The sequence below is a fragment of the Rhamphochromis longiceps genome, linkage group LG20 (genome assembly GCF_057381845.1).
Source record: "Rhamphochromis longiceps isolate RC_006_pf linkage group LG20, R_longiceps_female_GT1.1, whole genome shotgun sequence".
Taxonomy (NCBI): Eukaryota; Metazoa; Chordata; class Actinopteri; order Cichliformes; family Cichlidae; genus Rhamphochromis; species Rhamphochromis longiceps.
In genome coordinates, this window is record NC_140576.1 from 34,285,070 (window position 1) to 34,310,114 (window position 25,045).

The window sequence follows — 25,045 nt, forward strand, 5'->3', positions numbered from 1 at the left end:
AATAAGATTTACATGAAAAGAAAAGAACAATGTGAACATGCTTTTAGCCGAGGTTTGACTTTACATATCAGATTTTTGCTGACAGTTAAATAGGTTATTACTGTTGACACAAGGCCTGAGTCAGCAACTGTACTTCCTCACATATCAGTGCTAAACTGTAGCCTTCTGCTTATCCGATATAAATCTGTGCTGCACGGGGTTAGCTAGTCCCCGGTGTCGCCTCGGGAAGTGGTTTCTGCTGTGTTGTTCATGTCTAAAGGACATAAACATTTAAATCTATAATTGGGTGGCGTGTTGAGTTTGATGTCTTCTGTAAAAGGAAAGTTATGGTAGGAGTTAAGTCGTAGTTTACTGAACATGTTTATAAACTATATGGCTCTTTGACTAATAGGGTTTTTCCACTGTGGTTAGTTTAGATGATCAGTTGAGCTGCGCTGCTAGAGTGCATGTGTTTTTCCACTGTTTCACACAGCAAAAAAAAGCTGAACGGTGAAGATGGTGCATTTACTTGACAACACATACAAGAAGCCATTCTGTACTTTGTTTTCATGGCCCAAAACAGGCCTTCCAGGTTTTGTGAGGGTGAGCGACTCGCACAAAGTTGAGGCAAACCTAAAATACCCAAAATAAACCAGTGCATCTTTGTTGTTTTTGTCCATCTGTGAAGCAAAGATGCATGCTAAACTCAAGTACTTAAGGCTTCTGACTTTGATGAAATGTGACGTCAAAATGGTTTAGGGCTGCCAAATAAACTGATACGTTGGAAAAAACATGTTGTGATTGAGTAAAGTTGTTATTACAGTTGTAATTACTAAATGGGACAGGAAAGTACCTACAAGGATATAGGATGAGGGACCAAAAAAATAAAATGGCATCTATGGGATAATTATGTAGAGTAGAGATGACAGTTGTCCCCCCTGTAACTAGGAACCAATCAACAGCCATTTTACTGTAGAGTGGAACATGGAAGTATAAATTTCCTTTAAGTAAACAGAGGGTTACACTACATGTAATTTTCTGGGGGAAGATGTAAAAGTATAGGTAATTGTTCTTATCTTCTCCTGTGTCCATAATACAAAGTTAAATGGTAATTATTCAGCCATTTGATGGAAAGCGACACGCTGGATTCAGCCATTAATAAAGGTTAAAAAAAAATGTTATAAACCTTTAGAAAAAAGTTACTTTGACCTGCCATGACCACAGCAGTGTGCTGCTGTTACTTACTGTGTGGCTTATGTCTAAATTCTTGCCATTACACCATGGCCCAAACTGGGTTATTGGAAAAACCGCGTCCATCCCATCTCATATTAAGCAACTTATCAATAAACCACATAGCCTTTCGTAAAACAGAGTTTGCCATCCTTGTTATAACATGTTCAGTTTATCTTTGCAGTTAAAGTATGTAAAGCTGAACATTTTTCTTGAGCTGGAATAATCACAGAGTTCAGTAAGAAGCGACTTTATTTGTATTTTTTCCTGAATCCAGCAGCAAACTAGATTCTGATAACGATGTACGTATAACTTATTGCTCACTCTTTAATTTGAACGAATCTCACATTAAACTCTGAGTCTATACATGTGCTCACTCTAGCATTAACGTGGTTTAATCCACACCAAAGTATAGGTTTCTAAATGCAGTATATTCTCCTGTTTGATATTAAACAGTACATGTGGGGCCTTTTTTCTTCTTCTTCAAAAGCAGATTTGTGTCTTCAGTTATAACCAAAGTGTCACGGAGAGGACGGGGAGATTGAAAGATAAACCTTTGCATGGGGTCAGTTTATAGTAAACATGGCGACTCTCTTCCAGCTACAAGGACTTAGTGATCTGGAACCAGAGCGGCAAACATCTAACCAGGTGTCAGAAACCAAACCAGTTGTTCCTGTAGTAATGAATGACACAGAAAAGGACCAATACTTCAGCCATATAGACTCGTGTCAACATATCAGTAAATGTTAACCTCCTAGGACCTGGTGTCCACATATGTGCACATCACATTTTGGGTTGTCTAGACCAAAATACTAAATTTTGCTCTACAAGGGCCTGATATCCACTCACGAGGACATTTTACTGCCTAGGTTTCATCAAAATTTAAAATGAATATCCTCATACGTGGCTCTCATTTTTCTTAGGAACAAAAATCGGGTAAAAAAAAAAAAAAAAGGTGATTCTTTGGGACCCGATGAATGTAAAAACAATCAGCCCAAATATCAAAGAGAAATTAAAAATGCATGCTGTGGAAGATTTTTGAAACTGTTTCTGGACGTGGGGAGATGTACAAAAAAGTAGAAAAAATTGAGGGACACAGCCATGTGCCCCTGGAAAATAAACTGACCAAAACAAAGAGCAGGGACTTAAAAGTGAAAAACGTCCCATTATTTTCTTTCTTTTGGATAGCACAGCATGTAAATCAGTGGGACACAACCATACGGTAATTAATGCATATGTGCCACACATGAGCATGAATGCAGGCAAAGATATCGGCCACTTGCAAAGGTTATAGGTTGTAGGTTATAGGTTGTAGGCTCTACAAAGAGTCCCCGCAGAGGTCTAAATCAGGCCTTAGGCATGTTATTTAATCTTGTTTACACTGGATAAACCAGTGACCAAGTAGGTTTGACTTTATGGCTATGTTGCTGTGACAACCTCCCCTTTGTAAAACCAAAACATCAAACACTGGTCCACGGACAGAGAACAGGCCAAAGGTTTTTTTGTTCTTGTTTTTTCCTTCTTAGATGCGTAATGCAGGAAATCTCTCCAGCAGATCCCTCAGTTAGAACATCCTCACTGCCATCTGTAATACCAGCAGGTTCAGTAGTCTTCATAATGCTTTTGCCCCCCCTTTGCAGTCTCGTATGGAGGACAAGGTGGAGCGATTCAAGAAAGCTGTGGAGTATTTCTCAGCTGCCTCCAAACCCCGCTCACCTAACATGGGGCCCTCCTCTTTCATCTGTGAGTAGCAAGCGGCTCAGGACGCAAGTTCAGAAAACAGGATTGCTGTTATGTAATCTTTTTGGCTTGCTCGATGTACTTTTATTCACTGTGAATAAAACACATTTGTCTATTTGTTTTTAATCCCTGTTTTTTTTTTTTTCTCTCGCTGTGCACAGTACCTGGGTTTGGACCTGCTCCATTTGGGGGACCACCTGGTCACATGGGACCGATGCAGCCTGGAAAGAATCAGGTAGATTCCTTTTCTCGCTAATCCTTAAGTCTCTTTGATGTGTAATTGTGTTCTGTCTACATGAGTCTACATGTAGAATAGTGGATTAGGCTTTATTTCCCTTTGCTCTTTGAAATCCCTTTGAGGCATGTGCTCGTTTAGTGACTGATGGAGGAGGGTGCACTTCTTCCCGTCTTGTATCCTCCCACCAGCCTTGATGATATGCTTCCAGTTTGATCTGATATAAAATAGGACAGTATCAGTTCCCACCCCTGAGATGTCTTCTCTTCCCTACTCTTCCTCTTTTGTACTCAATTTCCCATGCTTCTTCCTCCACCAACCCAATTTTCCTTCTTTATCCCCCCTTTCCCAGTTCCCTCCCCCCCAGGTCCCGGGGTTAAAGCCACACTATCAAAATGCTCCATATGGACCTGGCTCCGCCCCTCTGTTCCAGACCCCACAGCCACCATCCCAAGACTGCAATGACTCACTGACGGGCAAGATGGGCTTCACTGACTGGTCAGCTCCATATGATTCCACTCAGGGGGGAAGTCGACTACCCAATCATCACACCGGCCCTCTGTCTGGCCCCTCTCCGTCTCCTTCCTCATCGTCGGATGGAGATGAACCCAATGACAGCAACGCCAAGTAAGACACTTTTCGAGCATGTCAGGTTCCTTTTGCACAGTTGAAGTGGTTCTGTGGGTTCCTAACACGGGACTAGAGCTGCCACGATTAGTCGACTAGTCACGATTACGTCGACTATCAAAATCGTCGACGACTGATTTAATAGTCGACACGCCGTTTCAAGCTTTGTACGTTCCAAAAAGATGCAAGAATAAGTAGTAGGATTTAAGAGTGTAATAACGGACTGAAACAGAAGTTGGCAGCACTGCATGTACAAGGATGCCAGCTGCCGTTAAACCCCGAAGAAGACGACGTAGTGTCCGCTATCGTAGCTGTGTCCAAATTCAGGAACCACATCCTCCTGTTTACAGCGACACGACAAAGACTGTCCAAATTCGAAGGCTCCGACAAATGCGGCCTTCATTTCCTCAGATTTGAAGGATGGGTCTGGTGCATACTTCGTGGTCCAACCTATCCCAGAATTCATAGCGCAGCCCTGCTCAGTTTCCAACAATGGCGGCAGCTAGTTAGTTTTAATATTATTCTTTCTGGGTCACAAAATAAACGTTTAACATATTTTCAGGCGAGAATGTAGCTGTGTAAACCTCAAATATCTGCTCAGTTTATCAAGACACCACATATTTTCAACAGCGCTCCGACGTTTTCGGAGACGTCTGTTACCCACCAGCTCGATAGCGAGCCGGGGGCAAGGCTAACTAGAGCTGGTGAGAACACCGGACTCCTGGCAAATCGTTTTCAAACCCACCGCCGTCTTTCGCTACTCAGGTTAAACATGATATATAAGTCACTTAGATAACTTAAAAATGTTATTGTTTGGCTTTTTTCAGTGTTTGATTTGTTCCTGAGTAAATCGGTTTGGCTGAGATTAAAGTTTTTACACAGCTGAATAAACATCAAGGACACAACTGATTATCAGAAGTGTGAGATGCTCGAGAATTTACTCCTGTTGTATTTTAGATAGCAAGGATCAGATGGCTGAGTTTATCACACTTCACCGAAAGGATCTGCAAATTTCATTAAAATTTAATAAACTATCATCTTGTCTTTATTTTTAGTTAGCACATACCTTAAATGCTTAAAGCTGTAAGCTAATAATAGTTCTATAAGAGCAGATGCATGCTGGTGCAATAAGCTGTAAGTTTTACGTCCAATGGATGCATGATCTGATTAGTCGACTAATCGCAAAAATAATTGGTGACTAGTCGACTATCAAAATAATCGTTTGTGGCAGCCCTACTCGGGAGTATAAAACAACCCTGGTACCATGTGTCTGAAAAGTAAAGTCAAAGAGCTTTGCATTTCTGGATGAAGACATATGCATGTCATACCAACCTGTTAGGGCACTTGTTCATCAAGACAAGACTGAGCAAGCCCAGGCAGCCATGGCTCATAAATCTGACGTGTAGTGGACACTGACACCACATATAAAATAATTACAGTTTCACACGATGTCGGAGTATTTAATGTTTAATTACTAATCTTATTTTTCATAAGTAGGCTTTTATATAGGATTTCAGTGATTCATACTCCTACTAGGAATAGGTAGTAGGGCTGGGTGATTTGCTCCATCATCCGGTTGTTCCCCTGTGACATCACCTATGACTCATACCAGTGCAGCCATGGCAGGCTGGCACAGGAGGTGAATGTGCAAACATTATGGTTGTGCTATCCACCCTTTCTCTATGATGTGCAATGTGGGGCCCATATCTCACTTCTAGAGGAGACGTCGACACACAACTACAAATGATCTAATTTTAAAGTAGCCGGTTAACATGAGAGGACACATATTTGAACTGCTAAAACTGTGTATTTTTGTTGTTTTTATTTAGTTAGTTTATGAATAAACACACAACTGAAGTTTGTTCTTGTGTGTGCGTGTCTCACCTGTGCCCTCCACACACTGTGGAGTTTTTTTGTTTTGTTTTTTAAACCAAAAATCACACATGCCACGGGAAGGGGTGGGAGAAAAATTAAGTGAAGAACGTGATAGATGAGTGTCTCATCAGGTGCACTGTGAAATTAATTCAACCAGCAGCCAGAATTGGCCTCCTGTTTTCTCTTTTAAAGATGGTTGATTGATCACACATAGCAATGAATGTTAAAGTGCACATCCAGAAATGTCTCTTTCACATGTGGAGATGCAACATGATATTATATTGAGGCTGATTTAGTTTACTATGAGTCTGTTAATAATTTAATGCATCTGTGGGGAGATTTCTTGGTGAAAATGATCGGTGACCAGGGGTGATCCTTGATATGAGCGACCATTAACACACCCGTTGCAGGTAGAATATAAAATGTCATATAATAAATAACAAAAATTAATGAAATTATTTAATAAAACCACACAGCCATAATTAGTTTTAGAATATTAATGGTTGTGCTGTTATATTTTTAAACCTTATTAACACCTTGTTAATACAGGTTCACCCTCCACTGCTTTCTTGGTGGCCAATAATGTTCATGCAAACCTACTGAAAAGTCACAGACAGCATCCGTTTGTTCTGTATTTTAACATCTATGTCATAATGATGACAGGTGTAACATCCAGTGCTGATAAATGCAGAGACAATAGTCAGAAGTGGCTATTAGTCAAATTACTCTAAACATTATTTTAAACTTTTAAACTATTGGTTTGTCCTTGTCAATCTAATTGTTACACCTCAACTAGCCACAATACACACATGTTGACCCTGAATGCCAGTTTCTGGATAACTTAAAAATTCTCATAATCCCTCTCTCCTCAGCCATTTGACAGACAAGTCCTCTCGGTGGGAGGATCCCACTGGAAGAGGGGGCTCCGGCTCTGGAGACGGTTCCCAAGGCAACGGGAGCGGGTCAAACATTCCGTCACTGTTATCTATGGCGACGCGGAGTCACATGGACATAACCACACCCCCTCTGCCTCAGGTCAGACACAAACTCCAGAGTTCACAGCACAGTTGTGGGGTGTTTCTGGGGAAAGTCTGTCACCGTGTTTCTGTTTTTAATTTTAGGTCAGCGCTGAGGTTCTTCGTGTAGCCGAACACAGACACAGAAGAGGGCTGATGTACCCCCAGATTTACCACATATTGACCAAGGTGAAACAGTTCTTAGTTACTTAACAGTTCGTTAAGGTTTTAATTTCCTTTTCGAAATCTGTTTTTGAGAGGAAACTTGAACCTGAGACCATCAATCCTTTGCTCCAGCACAGACATTGTGTTATGTAATACGAGTTTTAATGTTAACAGCACAACTAGAAAGCAGAAAATCTGCTCATTGGAGAAGATCATTGGGTTGGTTAGATTTCTGAAGGACTGTCCTTTGTAGTTTTGATTTTAGTCTTCAAATGCCCAAAAACTTTACAGCTGTGTGTACTACTGCCTTCACAACCTGACACAAACTACCATTAATGGACCTGTGAGGGCACCTGTTTCTTAAGGTTTTTCCTGGCTTACAATGAGCCTTTGTTGGTTGATTATGCATATGTCAGTGGGCCTCAGGGTGGCTGTGGCTACAATGTAGCTGCCATCACCAGTGCGTGAATGGGTGGATGACTGGATGTGTAAAGCGCTTTGGGGTCCTTAGGGACTAGTAAAGCGCTATACAAATACAGGCCATTTACTAAACATGAACAAGCCATGTACAGTAAAGACAACGCCATACCTTTGCTGTGTTATGTTGCAGAAATCTATTTATAAACATTATATTTCTGGCACTTTATTACAATTCTTTAAAAAGTCTCTGCGGGTTGTCAAAAAGTGCTTCTATGCAGGAAAACCCCCTTTGTGTACTGGTGTTTTTGCTCAGATTTGTGCTGGGATTTCTGACTTCTTTCTCTGGTTGGAGCCTTTTGGTGTTATTTTGTGAAGAGAGTAGTGTACACCCCTGTATGAAACACTGTGTCACATGAATACCCTTCATTTCCTGGAACAAAAACACTTTCAGGTTTCTGAAAGTTTGAAGTTTAGAGATTGTAATCAAACCCACAGAGACTCATGAGCCACACACTCAACTAACGAAATGTGTTCCTTTTTAATCAGCAGAAAAGTTTTTTTGTACTAATATAAGTTTGAAAAATGTTATGAGGGAAAAAAGTTCTTTTAACCTCATAGGTATGTCTTAGGTGCGCAGTGTGTCTTTTGAACACTGAAGTTATGGTTGCTGAAAAATGGCCATCGTATGCTTACATACACCTACCTATCTATCCATCAAAGTTCAGCCATGTGTACCAACCCTGGATACATGCAGGAAAGTAGGCTCAGCAGAGATGCCGAGACCGCCGTCTTTCCAACCACCTCCACCAGCTTCTCTGAGAGAACACTGCGTTTTTCCCAAGCCAGCCAAGAGACGTTATCTCTCCACCAAGTCTTAGGTCTGCTCCAGGGTCACCTCACCAAGAGGGCGGCCAGGAGGCATTCCCGTCAGATAAAAGGAGCTTCAGCCCACAGACAGCACAGACAACCCTTTGGAGGAGTCTCATTTATGCCCCTTGTATCCATGAGCTCATTCTTTCAGTTAGTACCTAAACTTTGTGTCCACAGGTGAGGGCAGAAACGTATGTTGAGCAGTGAAACGACAGCCTTGGTTTTATACTCTGTCTTTTTACCACAACAGTCCGGTACAACATCCGCAACACTGCAGATGCTGCACCAATCCGTCTGTCTATCCCCCGATACGCGGTATCCCCGTGTTACTGCAATGCTACAACTTGACGAAGAAATTAATTTCCAACTTCCAGCTGGCATGCTACACTTTTGTGGCTGAGAAGTATGGCCTCGATGTTGTAGGTGCTAATCCTCATCCCAGCCATTTATATTCTACGATCCCATGTCATTTTCCTTAAAAAAACCCCCAAAAAGCAAGAAGGGTTTTCTGAAATTTTAAATGAATTGTTTTGTAGTAAAATGTGGTGTACCGCAACAATGAAACCTAAGCGTGTAGTTTTAAATGCATAGAAAAATGCATTACGGAAGTGTTCAGATACTCCTGCAGGTTAAACTGGACTAACGAAATACATTCAAGGCTGACTGAAAGACTCAACATAAACAAATTTGAAAACACCTTCTTAGGCTGGCACCACTCTGCAGAAGACTGTTAAATAGTTATTGTTTTCATTCAAAAGCCGTATCTATGCATTTGTCCATGTCTAAATGATATTGTCTTGTTAAGAGAGAGCGTATGAGACTCTTTAGAGCTCTCGATCCTGCTCTCTTATTCATTTTGTCCTCAACTATTCCTTATGCCCCTGCATCCCTCAGGGAGAGATGAAGATGCCAGTGTGTATAGAGGATGAGTGTAACTCTGAGCTGCCTCCTGCCTCGCTGCTGTTCCGTGCTGCCAGACAGTATGCCTACGGCGTCCTCTTCAGCCTGGCTGAAACACACCGCCGCCTGGAGAGGCTCGCTCTCCGCAAGAGGGCTCCCCTGGAAGGTAGGTCTTGGTCTGGGATGGACTTAGATACCTGAGTGCAATATGGAATAACAGGCATTGTGATTGGATAAACACTTTACACTGCAATTTTCTTTGAAATATTTTCATTTGAGAGACCAGTTAACCTCAGTGTAACTACAGTTGAATGAATGAATGATGGCATGAATGTCATCATAGTTGGGGCTTTTAATGATTTCTTCGAACTGTTCTTTATCAAAGCTGGAACGATTGTACGGCATGCATCTTTAATGACTTTAAAAAGCAGGTCTAAGGAGGAGAAGTGCATATTGATTTATACAAGCTGGGACGGCCTCTTGGAGCCATTTCTAAATAACTACAGATTCCAAGATCATTAGTTCAAACAATTCTATGCAAGTAGAAGTTACTTGAATGTATTTCCACTTTTCTAATGTTTGGAGGAAGTCTCGAACAGTCACCCTCAGATGAGAGGAAGTTGGTTAGGATGCTCAGGAAGAACCCGTGAACCACCAAGGCTCAAGCATGCTGTGAACTGGATACTGCTAGAACAAAGTCATGCTGCTCTACTAGAGTTCAAGAATAAAAAGTGTGTTGAAGCCACATTGGTTCACTTTAAATAGGCCTCTCATCTAAAGCTTGCATCAGCTGAGACAGATTACAGACTTTACAGACTACAGATACTCAATTTTTATTACACTTTCAGTCAGTATCATGTAGCCTCCCAAACCTTACTCTTACTTGGTACATTTTTCATGTTGGCCTCTTACTAGGCCACCTGTCGTTTAAAATCTTGCTAGCTATAGTTGTGCTTGTTTCCCTTTCTCTGTTCTCTTGACTAAAAGGTATATTTGCTGTATATTTGCTGAATTGTCAGAAAGCTGGCTAGATGCTTATTTGAAGTTTTTCATCTGCTCCTGGGCTTTTTCATCCAGAAGTCATTTTGATTTCATATTGAGAAACTACTTAATATTACATTGTAGGGCAGGGGTGTCGAACTCCAGGCCTCGAGGGCCGGTGTCCTGCAGGTTTTAGATATCACCGTGGGTCAACACACCTGAATGAAATGATTTGTTCATTACCAGGCTTCTGGAGAACTTCAAGACATGTTGAGGAGGAAATTTAGCCGTTTAAATCAGCTGTGTTGGATCAAGGACACATCTAAAACCTGCAGAACACCGGCCCTCGAGGCCTGGAGTTCGACACCGGTGTTGTAGGGAGATGTACTGTTAAAGTCAAGGAATATACAGGCTTAAAACCTCCTGTTCCTCATACATTGCTGTTACCTGGGTCAGTATGCCAATCAGGCTTGTACGTATGCTGCCATTACCTGATTTGAGTCGGTATGGCTCAGGCAGCCATAGATGTTCGAGATACATTAACTGACTTAAAGTTGTTGTTTATTGTCATTATAGGTCAGACGAGCCTTCAGGCTTGTAAACATTAAATAATGATGACTGCAGTGACATGTTGGACATCCTCGAATTTTTGTTTTACAAAAGATTCACTCGACTGTCATGTGTGGCAAACAAAGGCAGAAGTTGTGTACCCAGCTGGTCGTTACAGCTCAAGGTCTCTTCACTAAATATTCCAATTTCACAGCACTGGCAGAATCTCTATGTGTGAAACAGCTCAAACCTCTACATGCTCTCATCTTTAGCAGCTTCGGAAATCTCCAAAACTGAGGCATCTGCATCATAAGCAACGCCACCGTATGTATCTTATTATTCCAACATTTGTTTCTGTGTTGCAGTTCCTCCAGTGATTATCAAAGAGTGGAGCAGCGGTAAGGCCAAGTCGGCCCTAACACCAGAGCTGGTTCCTGCCTTGTGTTTCCGTGAGTGGACCTGCCCCAACCTCCGGCGGCTCTGGTTAGGTCGTGCCAGCGAGGACCGCTCCAGGAGAACCAGGGCCTTCCTGGCCTGCCTACGCTCTGACTGCCCAGCCCTCCTCAACCCAGCACAGGTCCCACAGCATCTGCTGCTCATGTGCTGCGTGCTCAGGTATCATCAGTTATAGGGATTTTAAAACGCTTTGCTGGGTGCAAATCTAAATTTGGCAAATAGGGTTTTTTGGAGGGTGGGATATCCAAATATGTTTTCTGTTGCAAATACTGCCCTGTATAAAGGTGACAGAGCAAAATATGTGCATAATTGGGTATAACCAAACAGCCAATCCTTTCAGAAGCAAGTTTTGGCACTCAGCAGGCATCTTGACAATTCCTGTAGGTAGTTACTTTAAAACATGTCAAGGAATCTGGTCAAATAGTTAAAAAAAAGAAAAGAAAAACAGACCTTGTGTCTTTATTTTTTCTTTTTTCCTCTCCCTGCTTGAGAATTGATCCAATGTTACTTCTGCCTTTGTTACAATGAAACAGTTTTTTTTAGGCTGATGTCATAGGTAATTCAAAGTATTTACATTTTTCTCCTGAATTTTCCCAGAGGCACTATTGTTTAGTGATAATGGTGATACATAAAACACATTTTGCAAGACTTAACTCTTGCGAACCAAATTTTTCAGTGGTGCGACTAAAAAAAATAAAAATAAAATTGTGGACTAAACCAATCGGAGATGGTCAGGGGCGGGACCTCTCTGATTGGCTGTGGTCCAGTTGAAAGTCCAGGTGTGGACTGATTCTCAGATTAAAGCTCACAAAACTATTTAACAATCACCAAACAGCAAATGAGAGCAGGTACACGGATTCCACACGAAGACGTAAACACAGAGCGTACCCGACGCATCAGAATCAGCTTTGTCTTTCTCGGCTTTCTCACCCGATGGTCCGTACATGGAAACGCTGTCGGAGCTCAGCGAATCTGATGCGTCGGGTCCGCTCTGTGTTTACGTCTTTTTGCGCTGATTCTGAGCTGCAGGTTTTGTCTCTCTCCAACCAAAATTCACCGAGCCAGCAGCAAAAGAAGCAGCAAACTGCGCTTCACATTTGATAAATGTCGTCATGAATTCCCTCTGACTTTTGCTGTTTTGCTTCCACCACGATAAAAATCACACTTCATGCACAGCTAGCTCTCTCTCTCTCTCTCTCTCTCTGTACTTCAAGAACAGTTTCCCGTCTCAAATCTGTTTTCTGCATTATTCATTCGCTTATTACCCACCAGTCTACCGTTGTTTACAGCGCTGTCGGCTGCTGTCTTTTTCTTTTCTTTTTTTTTTTCACTTAAATGACCTCGGACAAGAAAGCCAAATTTCTGCTGTTCAATACTGAAGAAATTTAAACTTTTTAAAATTATGCAAAACTGCAGAATATTGCAGAATATTTTTAAGGTTATCTGCTATAAAAAGCCAGGCCAGAAAAATCTCCTTCATGTTTTTCTGTTTCATTCTCACCGGTGCGCCCATGGCAAAAAGTTAGTCTAGAGCCCTGTCTTAAGAAAACCTTTCTCTTGAAGCTTAAAAACCCCTACTGGTTTCCTTAAGATTTACTCTTTTTGGCCATTGTTCAGTAATAACAGTAATATCCTAGACTTGAGCAGTAGCAGGTATATGCCATTTATATTTGTTTGTAGTATTTATGTTTATCCAGTTCATCAAATGCTAAATTTACTCAGTTTAAACTGACACCTTACTGTTTGTAGTAGTTTTGTCACACGTGATGTCCGTTATGATAACGATGGCTCTGCTCCTGTCAAACAGTGAGTCAGCATACAGGCTACCACAGAACAGGAAGCTCACAACGATAAATGTCACTCAGTTCGATGTCATAATTATACCTGTTATTAAAGCCAGAATGTCTTCTGCAAACAAGGCCGTGAACTGTGGCGCTCCAGCACGTGTCTTGTTCTTGTCATGTTCTCTTATTGCCGATCTCCTGTCTCCTCTCAGTCCTCATTCGTGGCTGTATTTACGGAGCAATTCTGCCCAAAAACTCAGGTCAGAGCAACCTTTGCTCAGGGTCACGCGTTACAAGAATAAAATAAATACACACTGCTTGAATCTGGTTTCACTTGTTGATAAACCAGCTGGAGACATGGATTACAGCCTTAGAAGTATCCTCCTGTCTGCTTGTTATTAAAGTAGATTATAACAAATAGTTACAAATTAAAAAGACCGACATTTCCACTAACTACAGCAGGAAAGACACGTGTAATACCATTAACAAAAACTTTGTCTGCTCTCCCATTAAACCCCATCAGCGCTGTAGTGAGCCAGCACTCCCAACACCAGGACTCTAATTGCAGTTCAACAGTCGCGTTATTATTTATAGCAGTGCTTTTCTTACTGTGACATGTCAGGATGTCTTCTGTGAAAAAGGCTCATCAGTAGGTTGACAGAAAATGACATGTCTGTTCATACAATGGAGCCAGTAACTCAGCCTTTGCAGCATAAATCCTACACAAGATTGCCCTGCTTTCTTTTTCTGGAGACAAACTAAACAACGTGCTGATTATTTTTGATTTGTGTGGGTATTTATATGCTTTACAGTTAAATGTAACTACGTTTTAATTCATCAGAGAGGTAATAGTTGCTGCTTTGTTTTTCACGAGTGAAACATGAAGGGAAGCTTCAGCCTTGTTGATGCAGACAAAGTGACAGCAGGAAGGAACATTTACAACAGGCACACTTGAGAAATTAACAAATAACGAGATGAAAATTCACTTTTGCATTTCAGACATGAACTGGAACAGCTTACTGGCACTGAATGTATGCCTTGCCTAGGATTGATTTATGTAATGGTGCAGGATGTCTCTGGGCTTGTTCTGGCTTTTGCCTGGGAGCTCCGGTTTCTCAGAAACATGCAGGTTAATGCTGCGTGTGTTAGCCCAAGACTCCCAGTTTCACTTCCTCATTGCGTACATGTTGAAAAAGCACATCAGCGTTCGACTGTTCGATATCCCCTAAAATAAATATAATTGCTTTTGTTTGTCACAATTTGTGTTGCAAGAAATCATTTTCGTTCATACAATAAGCAATAAAAACTGATTTAAAGATTTTCCACTCCAGTCATGTAAGAAGAGTGTAAGAGTGATGCTGAAGTTAATCTTTTTTTATTGTTCTTTTTTTCATCGAAATCTGCACTCGAGTCATCCTTTTGATTTAAATATAAGTGTGTGTCTCTGAGAACTGTTATGTCATATTCCCTGAAGAATGAAAGAAAACTACAGTTTCTGCTTCTGTTGTTGCTTATTAAAACTGAAAACTTCCAGGGCACTGTTTGAATTAATTATTGTTCTTTCAGGTATATGATGCAGTGGCCTGGAGGAAGGATCCTCCAGAGACATGAGCTCGATGCCTTCCTGGCCCAAGCTGTTTCCAGCCAGCTCTATGAGCCTGACCAGCTACAGGAGCTGAAGGTGAGAGTCCCCTCCTTTCAGGGAATAATCATTAATAAGAGTTGTTCCTGCACTTATTTTTCTTGCTTTGTGGTGTAAATTATATGTCTTGGTGCTGTTTGAGAAAACTGAAGTGCTGAAAAATAAAACATCCTTTCCCTCTGAGGCAGTTTGGTTAATAAGGGAAGAATGTAATGGCATGTTAAAGTGTAATTTATTGTCTTCTCATATGTTTCCATTTGAATGGTGAGTGGAGATGGGTTTTCACACACCTCAGATGCCGACTTCATGTCGCTGGAATTGGATGGGGAATGCGTTTGCTGAATGCTTACCGGTTGACAAGTGGACTGAAATAAGGGAGGGAGTGACGGCAGAGTTCACTAGAAATAGGTGAACTGCAAAAAAAAAAAAAAACCCCACCAAAAATGAAAAATACAGCATGAAAAGAACAGGCTGCGGCTCTAATGGACACTCGTTTTCACTTCCGCTCTTTTTGTTATAACTTCGCCTTTCTCCACGGCTGGCTCGGACCAACGAATCAAGAGTATCCCACAGACTGGTTGTATCACATACTTTATACTCCGCTTCCATCGGCGAAGGAGCTCATTGCAGGTGGACGCGACGTACCCAAACTGCCAGCTGACTGCAAACACTCCCGCTTTTGCGTAGGTTTTCATGCCACGGTCATGGTTGATGCATCCTCGACATGCTCCGTGTTTCTCCTTAAGGATATGTGTCACAACTCCAGAAGTTAATTCCAGAAAACTACAAAAAAAATCAGAACTCACTCAGTGAAGTCATTGCCACGTTTTTCAAATTTTCTTTTGAAATCCTGGCTGTACTATGTGAAGCAGGTTATAAAAAAACAGGAGATCCACAAGAAGCCAAAATGCACAATCATGCACCATTAAATGTGAAAACAGCAAAATAAACCCAAACAGAAAAGGTGGCGGTAAAAAAACCTCGAAAAAAGTTAAGATTCAACTGTGGAAGGAAAATTTAGTTCAGTTTTAACAGAAGCTTTGTTTGAATGATGTATCATCGACCGAGCCAAGGAGGAAGTAGCGTGAAAATGAATAGTGGCGATGTGCTTCTTGGCCCTGAGTAGGTATTGATTATCATGATACATGCATCAGCTGTGATGTGGGTGGCAGTGAACCTCCAGAGAGCGCAGTGTGTAGGCGCCTTTATGAAACTCTGTAGAGTCAGTAAAATTCCCGATAAGCTAAAGTCTCTGAGAAGAGTGCACGCTCACGTGTCGCAGAGACCTCGCAGCTCTTCAGCGCCGTCACCTCTCTGCTCTCGTTTCTGTTCCCACCTCTTAAATGCTGTCATTTTTCATCTGTGTGTTGGCTGTCAGGTGGAGAAGGTGGATGCTCGCGGCGTGCAGCTGGCTGCTCTCTTTATGGCCGGCGTCGATACGGCGCTGTTTATCAATGATGTCTGCGGTCAGCCGTTGCCGTGGGAACACTGCTGCCCCTGGGGCTTCTTCGACGGCAAACTGTTCCAGAGCAAACTGGCCCGAGCCGCCCGCGACCGAGCCGCCCTGCTGGACATGTGTGAGGGGCAGGTACGAAGCAGAGCATCGCAGGGCTGAGTGTGACCATCGTTTGTCTTTCATGTCCCAAAATCCCTGTTGGAGGGTGAATTATAGTCCAGTCATCATACAGCTCTGTGTGTAAATGGCTTTTAAAATGGACTTTTTCCACCTTCCCCCACAATTTAAGAAATTTGTAAAGGTTATTTTAAAGAGCAGGATGGGGAAGTTCATATCTTCTTTTGTTTTAAGACTTGAAGTGTAATATTGATTCAAAATGATTTACGGTTACTCTGCCCATTTAAGTTGGACACACCAATACAGCTTATAAAAACACAAGCTAACAGCTGTTTGAAATAAATACACGGCACAAACCAATAACTATAGAAAATGGGAGTGCACAGAGGTGAATAAAATGGGATGTTGGACAAGAAAAACTAGGAGTCAAAAAAAGATTAAGTCAGCTGCCTTCTAAATATATTTTTTTTAAATTTGTTACATATTGTAATTGTCCTTTTTTCCCCCCCAACAATAACACAAAAACGTAACAATTGTAAATGATTGGAGCACGCTGCATGTACTGGGATGGTCGATCAACTCCACCCTCAGGCCATCTGCTCTACACTGCCTTTGACCTAAAAGCACCAAAAAAACATTCAAAAAAATATAAACCACAAATTTTCTTGGCGACCTTCATTGGGATAGAAACAAATAAGACATTGAGACAAGTCAAAATTGAGACCATTTTAATGACTGCGGTCGTGCAAATATCGGCTTTATTTAAGAGCCTTGGTGTACTTCATATAGGAGCTCATCTGGCAGCCCATGGGCCTGATGCCTACCGCAGCGCTCTGAGCTCAGGTCCATTCCAGTGTTCCTGTGCTGTTCCAGTCAAACGAAGCCTTTAAAACCCCCAAAATAAACACACAGTATCAGCTTACCCAGCCGTGATACAAAACTTGCCTTATTAACGCATTAGTTCCTGTAGGGTACTGTAAATTTACATTAATAGAATATCACTGATCAGTTTAACTTTATATTTCTGTTGCTAGCTTGCTAGGGCAGCGATGTTTCATCATGCTAAACAGCTAAATTAATAAAAAAAATAGAAAGTACTATAAGAATTAACACAAATACAAAACTGAATTATTGAAGGAATTAAAGACTTGTTTTTGTGTTTTTTGGTTGAAGCCCTAATCAGTGACCGTGGTGGAGGCTGGCTGCTCAGTTCACTTTATCAGGAGAAGTGCAAATGAGTCACCATGTCTCTGAATGTGTGTGTTAACAAAGTTTCCAGCTGTTATCCCATGGCCAAATTTTAAAGTAGACATTAAAAGAACAGAATGAAAAATGAGTGCAGGAGGAAGCACACAGACCTGTGATAAAGAGCTTCAGAAAAAAGCTTTATTCATCCTCACAGCTGAAATGACAGCAGATTGAAAATGAATAAAAATTGTGTTTGAAATCATTGTGACGGTGTCACATGGGCTAAAATGGGCTTGTGCTGTGTTTCATATGTTATTAAACCTTTGTAATAAAGTGACTTACCGTATGGCAAGAATATATTTATATTTAACTTTTTGCAAAAATAGAACTTCAATAAGACAGAATGCAGACATGCAGCCTCGGAAACGGGACAAGTTAAAATAAGCAGGATAGATTTGGGGGGGTTAATGAGTGTGGTGCATGCTACATCCAGAACTGTGAGAGTACAACTAACTACGTCCTGACCCACATAGGTGCATACATAAGAGATTGGAGGAAGATAAGTTAATAGATATCTATATGTATGGAGTTACACTATTGGCGTGGGAGGAAAAACGTAGCACTGAGTCGCCATCAGAGAGAAACACTTATTTTTATTATTATTTTTCCATACATCAATATGCCCACTCCAGTTTTATGGATAATAAAAGTGACAGTTAAAGAGAAAGTGGGATCTACTCTGTATCTGTCGCGTATTAACAGCCGTAATTCTTTCTTCTCTGCAGGAAGAGCTGGTGTCCAAGGTCGAGAAGATGCGCCAGGCGATCCTCGAGGGCATTAACCTGTCTCGCCCTCCTCCTCCACCACCACCTCTTCCACCTCCTGCCTTCCTTCCCCCTGCCATGATGCCCCCTTTCTACCCCATGCCTCCTCTCTACCCACCCCGTCCCATGGGCGGCATGCCCCCGCATCACCCACATCATCCACACCACCCAGCCCAGCACAGACCCCGAGGCTTCCCAGGTATGCCACAGTTCATCCACTGTTTGAAACAAGTAGTTTGAGCTCCTTTCCAACTTCTTTTAAGCAACTTTTTTCTGATTGTTTGTTGCAAACAAAACATTTGAGCTCTGAGATGACCATATTATAAATATCCACTCTGTGAGTTACAAAGCAGGAAAATACTTCTTGAGCATTTGGAGCAGTCTGAAAACTGAGATTTGTACGACTCAAGTAGTCGTTGAATATACACTGACCTCAGTATGAAGCAGAATAGATTTCCTTTTACAGATTGAACAGAAAGTTGTCTTGTATGTAATGCAGTTACATTTAATTGATACAAGAAAATGTTTCTGACTCCAGACTAATGTTGTACAGTTTCTTGTTGGTATAAAACTGTGTGCTTGGTTATCTACTAGGTTACAAAACATGGTAGAATATAGATAAATACGCAGTTTATGTCCTATTAAGATAATATGGAATATAAACAGGAACACAGGGAGTTGGTGTGTAGTGACTTTGCAATCTTTTCTTTCAGGCATTCAGTCCATCCCCCCTCAGGGAGGGAAACTGGAGATCGCTGGCATGGTGGTTGGTCAGTGGGCTGGCAACAAACCAGTCCGTGGGAGAGGGGGCTTGAACATGCAGGTGGTGTCAGTGGGAGCCGGGAAAGGGTGAGTTCTGCTATAATTTTTTTTCAAGTAAAATAAACACATTGCAGGGTTTGAATAAGCGGCTTGAGTTTAAAAAGTCATGATGTCGTTTGAGCCATAGTCTCTGGGCTTCTTTCCGTTTATTAACAGCTCTGGTATCTAATTAATATATCAAAGTAGTAAAAATCTACATTGACAGGGAAACAAATTCTTCTCAAAATTCATCTTTCTTATAGTGACGAGTCTTCTTCAGCCTCTGAAAACCATCGATCGCCTCTTTCTTGGATCAAGTTTGTAAAGTCAGCTCTTACTGTTCGGACTTCAAGGACAGACAGTTGTAAAAAAGAGATCACTACTTAATGAAACAAATCCTGTGTCGATCATAGCCTGTACAAAAGATGACCGCCGTGAAGTCACCATCCCAAATGCGCAATATGAGTTGGTTATTCTTTCAACTACATGATAAGTAGAACAGCATTTAGTTTAGGGCTGCCACGATTAGTCGACTAGTCACGATTACGTCGACTATCAAAATCGTCGACGACTGATTTAATAGTCGACGCCTCGTTTGAAGCTTTGTAAGATCCCAAAAGACGCAAGAATAAGTAGTAGGATTTAAGAGTGTAATAACGGACTGAAACAGAAGATGACAGCACTGCATGTACAAGGATGCCAGCTGCGGTTAAACCCCGAAGAAGAAGAAGCTGTATCCCAGAATTCATAGCGCGGCCCAGCTCAGTTTCCAACAATGGCGGCAGCTAGTTAGTTTTAATATTACTCTTATTATTCTTTCTGGGTCACAAAATAAACGTTTAACATATTTTCAGGTGAGAATGTAGCTGTGTAAACCTCAAATATCTGCTCAGTTTATCAAGACACCACATATTTTCAAAAGCGCTCCGACGTTTTCGGAGGCGTCTGTTACCCACTAGCTCGATAGCTAGCCGGGGTTCAAGGCTCACTAGAGCCGTGAGAACACCGGACTCCCGGCAAATTGTTTTCAAACCCACCGCCGTCTTTCACTGCTCATGTTAAATATATGAGTCACTTAGATAAATTAAAAATGTTATTGTTTGGCTTTTTTTTTGTATTTTATTTATTCCTGAGTAAATCGGTTTGGCTGAGATTAAAGTTTTTACACAGCTGAATAAATGTCAAGCAGACGGCTGATTATCAGAAGTGTGAGATGCTCGAGAATTTACTCCAGTGTCCTGTTATATTTTAGATAGCAAGGAGTTTATTAAACTTCACTGAAACAATCTGCAAATGTCATTAAAATTTTATAAACTATCATCTTGTCTTTATTTTTAGTTAGCACATACCTTAAACACTTAAAGCTGTAAGCTAATGATAGTTATATAAGAGCAGATGCTGCTGGTGCAATAAGCTGTACGTTGTACGTCCAATGGATGCATGATCTGATTAGTCGACTAATCGCAAAAATAATCGGTGACTAGTCGACTATCAAAATAATCGTTTGTGGCAGCCCTAATTTAGTTTAATCCTGAATATTGAGTTGTGTTTTGACCGTTTCCTGTGTTTTCCTGCTTTTAAACTAGTGTGTAGTATTTTTCCCTCCCTCCTGTTTACATTATGTAAAATCATTCTAAAAAGACTGAATATAAAGCTACAGAACTGGATATATTTGAGGCTGATCAGCTGCTCTGGTCACCAGCCAGTTAGTTCATCTCTAGTCAAAGGCCTAAAGGTTATACTAGCCACTTCATGCATTGGAGCCGACCTAAAAGAACTGTAATGTTAACCCAGTGGAGACTTTTTTTAAAAAGCCTTTCTCTTTGTGCACCACAGGAGGGGTAAAGAGACTCCAGCAAAACTAAGGGGAGGGAAGAAGACAACTGCCAACAGAACACAGGTGTGACAGCAGACAAACCCAGACAAGCCTCTGTACTCTCAGGTGAACACTGAAATCAGGCGTGGACGTCAACTTTGTTGCACTCCAACATTTCTGTCTCTCCTTCCCCAGACGTCGTCCCCCCCATCCAGCAGTCCCCCAAAGCCCTCCGAGGAGGTGGGCTCCACGCCAGAGGTTGCCTCTCAGCAGCTGAATGGCAGCTCAGCAGCCTCCGCCATCGGCCAGCCCTTGGAGCTGACTCCCCTGGCCCAGCCAACCCCGTGTGCCTTAGCCAGCAGAGACAACCAATCAGAGGGGGTGGAAGTGGAGGCCCCCTGTTGCCTTGACGACTGCCCGTCAGACGGAGCACTACAGAAGGAGGAGTGATGGCATCCTTATCAGGATGTGCTGCTCTAAGAGAGTTATCTGTGTTCGACTGCCTTTCCCTGTTTTTGTAGCCCTGTCTGCTAGCTGTGCACATCATCACACGGCGCAGGAGGCGACGGGAGGCCCGTCCTCGCCTCCTCTGCTGCGACGTGTGATTAGCTAAACCAGTTAGCCGTTCCCCCCTCCCCCCTATAAGTTTTCTCATATGGTTTTACATTGTTTCTAAAGAGACGTTTTTCCATGAGTCCGTAAGCGCCCCACCTGTCAAAAGAAAAAAATCCTCCCCTATCCGCACTCAGAGTGAAATAAGCTTAAAACCCCGCCCCATCACCGCCACATCTTTAATCAATCCCGCCCCCGTTTATTAGGGCTGTTTGTACAGTTTGATTATTTAGTTTTTTCAGTCGTCCCGTTGTTCGACTCTGCACACAAACGTTAAGCATGCAGCAACGGTGACAGGCAGTCGTTGTATGTTGATGTGGTTTGTTGCCATAGCCAACTCACGAGAGGTCAGAGATGTTCAGAGTCTGACTCTTCTGTGCAGCGACCCTTGCCAAACTCCATTCTGCAACCAGGTCGGCGGGCAGCGCTGCTAAACATGCAGCGGTAGCACTCGCATCAAACCCCGTTATTTTTTGTTTCGTTTTATTCTTTGATTGATTGATTTGATTGGTTAATCAGTCACTGAAGCACTTCTGCACCACCACAGCATTAGTGTGATATCTTACTTTGCCCAGTGTAGCATAGCCTAGTACTTAGCTGTGCTAAGAGATCCCATGAATTTATGCACCTTAAGCCCTACAGTATGCAAGATTTCCCCCCGACCCTCCAAAAAAAGAAAAAAAAATTGCATTATTATGTTATTGTCCCACCCCTCACCCCGGCCCCCTCCTCCCAAAGCTTTGATTGTACTACCCCAGCAGAAGCACTTAATGTTCTATTTAAATATAATGGATTTCAACAAGCCCCTAGACAGTTGAATTGACAGTCGGTGAGGGGCGTTCCCCGCGCCCGATTAAATCATTATGACACATAGATCTACATTTAAAGGTAGAGATCTATTTGAGAGACGTCAGAATGTGAACAGAGTGGTTTCAGACAAAGAAGCACTTTGTTTTAAAAAATGTTAAACCACACTGGACAGTCCTCTAACAGTTGATATAGAAATGACAACCTCTCTGAGGCACCTTCTTCAGTTAAAGGCCAAAAACGTAGGAATGGAAACTGTCCAGTAAAAGATGGAAATGAGCGGTGAGGTTTTTGGGCGACTGCTGCCAGGCAGAGTTCCCCTCAGACTGCCCTCATACATTCACTTTGCTATGAAGCTAAAAGGAGTCTTGATCGTCCACGTCGAGGAGATCCTGGGAATCATTTCAGATTTCTTAAAAACTATTTCCAAAGTGTATTTTCATAAGACACATGTGATATAAAAGGGGCGTGGCAGCAAAGCCTCAAAAGATTGAGCAGCTGTTGTCATTACGAATGCCCGACACTGAGAGCCGCTGCTCGGCGAAGCTCCGGTGTGTCACTTTAGACCAGCAGGAAGCACTTCCCTGCCCCTGAAGCGCCTCAGCCGAGCGTGGCGCGAGCCTTCACAGGCTGGACCGCATCGTCACTTGACAGGGGAGAGGGAGGCCTCGTGGCGGACCCCCGAGCGTGCCGCTCACAATCTGAGACTTCTAGGAAATGTTTTATTAGAGCATTTATGTTTGTAGAGAATGAAATGTGTCCCCCACCTCCACACACACACACAGTAACGTCTCATCTGACAAAGGAAATACAAGCATGTACCTTCTTAACGATTAGCTGTAGCACAACTGCAAACGTCAAAGCAGTAGAGCGACAGATACTGCCTGAGAGATGCTGGCCATGGTCGTTGTAATCTCTCTAAAACGTACGTAGAGAGGCTGAAATAAACTCGTCACATGGAAAAAAGGGCAAGTCAGCAAAGAAGCACCTTATTTTCTTACTACATTGATGACTTGCGCTTCATCGTGTGCCACAAAATTTAACACGGAAGAAAAAAGCTCCTATGAAATGCTTTTTTTTTCTTTCTTTTTTCGTTTCTTTTTTGTTTTTTGAAGGAAACAGAAGACCCTGACTATATATATAAATATATATAAGTAAGTGTTAATGTAGTCGCGTCAGACATCCCCTCTGTTATGAACTCAGCCATTTACAGTGACACGCTGACAGTCGACCCAGCCGTGAGCGTAGGCCCGCCGAGGCCACGCCGCCGCCTCTTACACCAACACCAAATGAAATCAAAAAAAGGTTCGGACTAGTTAGCCGTTAATGGGTAGGGATCTACGAGCACTTTAGGTGTTCTTAGGTTGAGAGTAGGTAAACAGTGTCGGGGCTTAACACAGGACTGTAAAACAGACACCAAGACTAGGCTAGAGAATATAGCTCCACTGGCCGAAATACTAAGTCTAGAATTACTAGGAGTCATATACTTAACTGCTTTCAACTTTTGACATTACTACAAATACGTGTATTACAGCAGTACATTGTTAGAAGATGGCTTTTCTGCGGCGATCCAGAGTGTGACCTGGTATTTGATGCCCTCTCTCGATTCGCTCGCCAGATAACAGTTACACACACACACACACACGTTCACAATACATAAACACACACACAGAGGAATCAGTTGATTTGTTACCAGCGGCATTCTCTCTGCTTTCGTGCTGAAGTGATTTCTTTTCGTGCAGTTTCAGTTCCCAGTGGAGTGGTCGTCAGTTCATCGGAGATCTTTTTGGTAACACTTTCTACTGACCGCGAGGAGGAAGAAAAAATAAATAAATCCCACATTCACGTTCAAGTTTTTGCTGCATGGACACAGATTGGAGAAACACGCGCACACTGACACATTTTTAGAATACACGCACATAATAAACACACGGATATATAGATGTTAAATCCTGAGTTACACAGTAGGTAGTTTGGAAAAGAAAAAAGAAAAAAAAAGTCAACACAACACATGATGTAGTGTCCCTCTTTTGTCCTCGTCTGTTTTAGTTTGATAGGTATTTGATCAGTGATTTTTATGCTTGTTATCCTCTAACCCGCCCCTGCTATGACACTTCTTCTCGCTGTTCATCCATTTATTCTTTTCTCCCACCCTCAAATTTTTCCTCGGCCTCCTTGTAGAGTACTTACATCCACGAAAACACACACAGACACATACACACATAAATCAAGCCCACTGCAGACACGCACACAGATATCCTCCACACAGGTTAATCCCACCCCTGTCCTCCTCCCACTGTATCTCAGTTTCCTTTCACCTCCTTCTCTGCCGCTCCGTTAGCCCCTTTAGGACCGTTTCTATTGGCCGTTTTTATTTTTTCTCTTTTTCTCTTCGGGCTGCCCCGCCCCCTTAATCAACCCAACTAACAGTAAAGGTTATATTAACGTTGATAATCAGTTTCTGTATGTATCTAGCCAGAGTGGATTTAAAAAAAATCAGAAAAAAAAATCAAAACTGTTTTATTCAATTGTGCAAAATGTGTTTTTTCTTACTATTTTTAATGTTATTACATCTTCTAATCTAATCCTTCTACCATCGCTTCAGTTAGTACTGAAATACGCTTAGCCAACCTAGAGATTTGAACTGTAACGATCGCCATTTTCCTTACCTGTATTTTATATGGCATCTGTAGACCACTTCACCGTTTTATTATTGTACGTAAGTAAATATTGCCCGTTTTTTCGGATTGAAAATCGTCGTCTGCACTATGTTCGATTCTCATATTATCCCCGATAACGAGTTTTCGCTCTTCGTCGTTAATCAAAGCTCAACTCTGCGCCCTTGCACAAAGCAGCGAAATATCTCTTGTGAACACCTGAGAACCAAAGTACACCTAGTATCCCCGTCTATCCCACCGCCCCCCCAAAAACAAGCTCCTCTATAGCCCCTCCCCC

At 42.1% G+C, this 25,045-nt stretch overlaps 1 protein-coding gene across 1 annotated transcript in view; it reads left to right on the plus strand.

Moving 5' to 3' along the window:
* The window catches only part of fam120c (family with sequence similarity 120 member C), a 35,979-nt gene extending 11,479 nt beyond the window's left edge, over nt 1–24,500 (plus strand). The window contains exons 5-17 of the mRNA XM_085394991.1: nt 2,850–2,952; nt 3,111–3,184; nt 3,537–3,811; nt 6,559–6,721; nt 6,808–6,891; nt 9,052–9,223; nt 10,953–11,202; nt 14,394–14,508; nt 15,848–16,057; nt 18,016–18,253; nt 18,768–18,903; nt 20,692–20,755; nt 20,867–24,500. Of these exons, the coding sequence (XP_085251117.1) occupies nt 2,850–2,952; nt 3,111–3,184; nt 3,537–3,811; nt 6,559–6,721; nt 6,808–6,891; nt 9,052–9,223; nt 10,953–11,202; nt 14,394–14,508; nt 15,848–16,057; nt 18,016–18,253; nt 18,768–18,903; nt 20,692–20,755; nt 20,867–21,121 (2,139 nt within the window). The 3' untranslated portion in view covers nt 21,122–24,500. The remainder of the gene's footprint in view (nt 1–2,849; nt 2,953–3,110; nt 3,185–3,536; nt 3,812–6,558; nt 6,722–6,807; nt 6,892–9,051; nt 9,224–10,952; nt 11,203–14,393; nt 14,509–15,847; nt 16,058–18,015; nt 18,254–18,767; nt 18,904–20,691; nt 20,756–20,866) is intronic.
* Nucleotides 24,501–25,045: the final 545 nt, after the last annotated feature.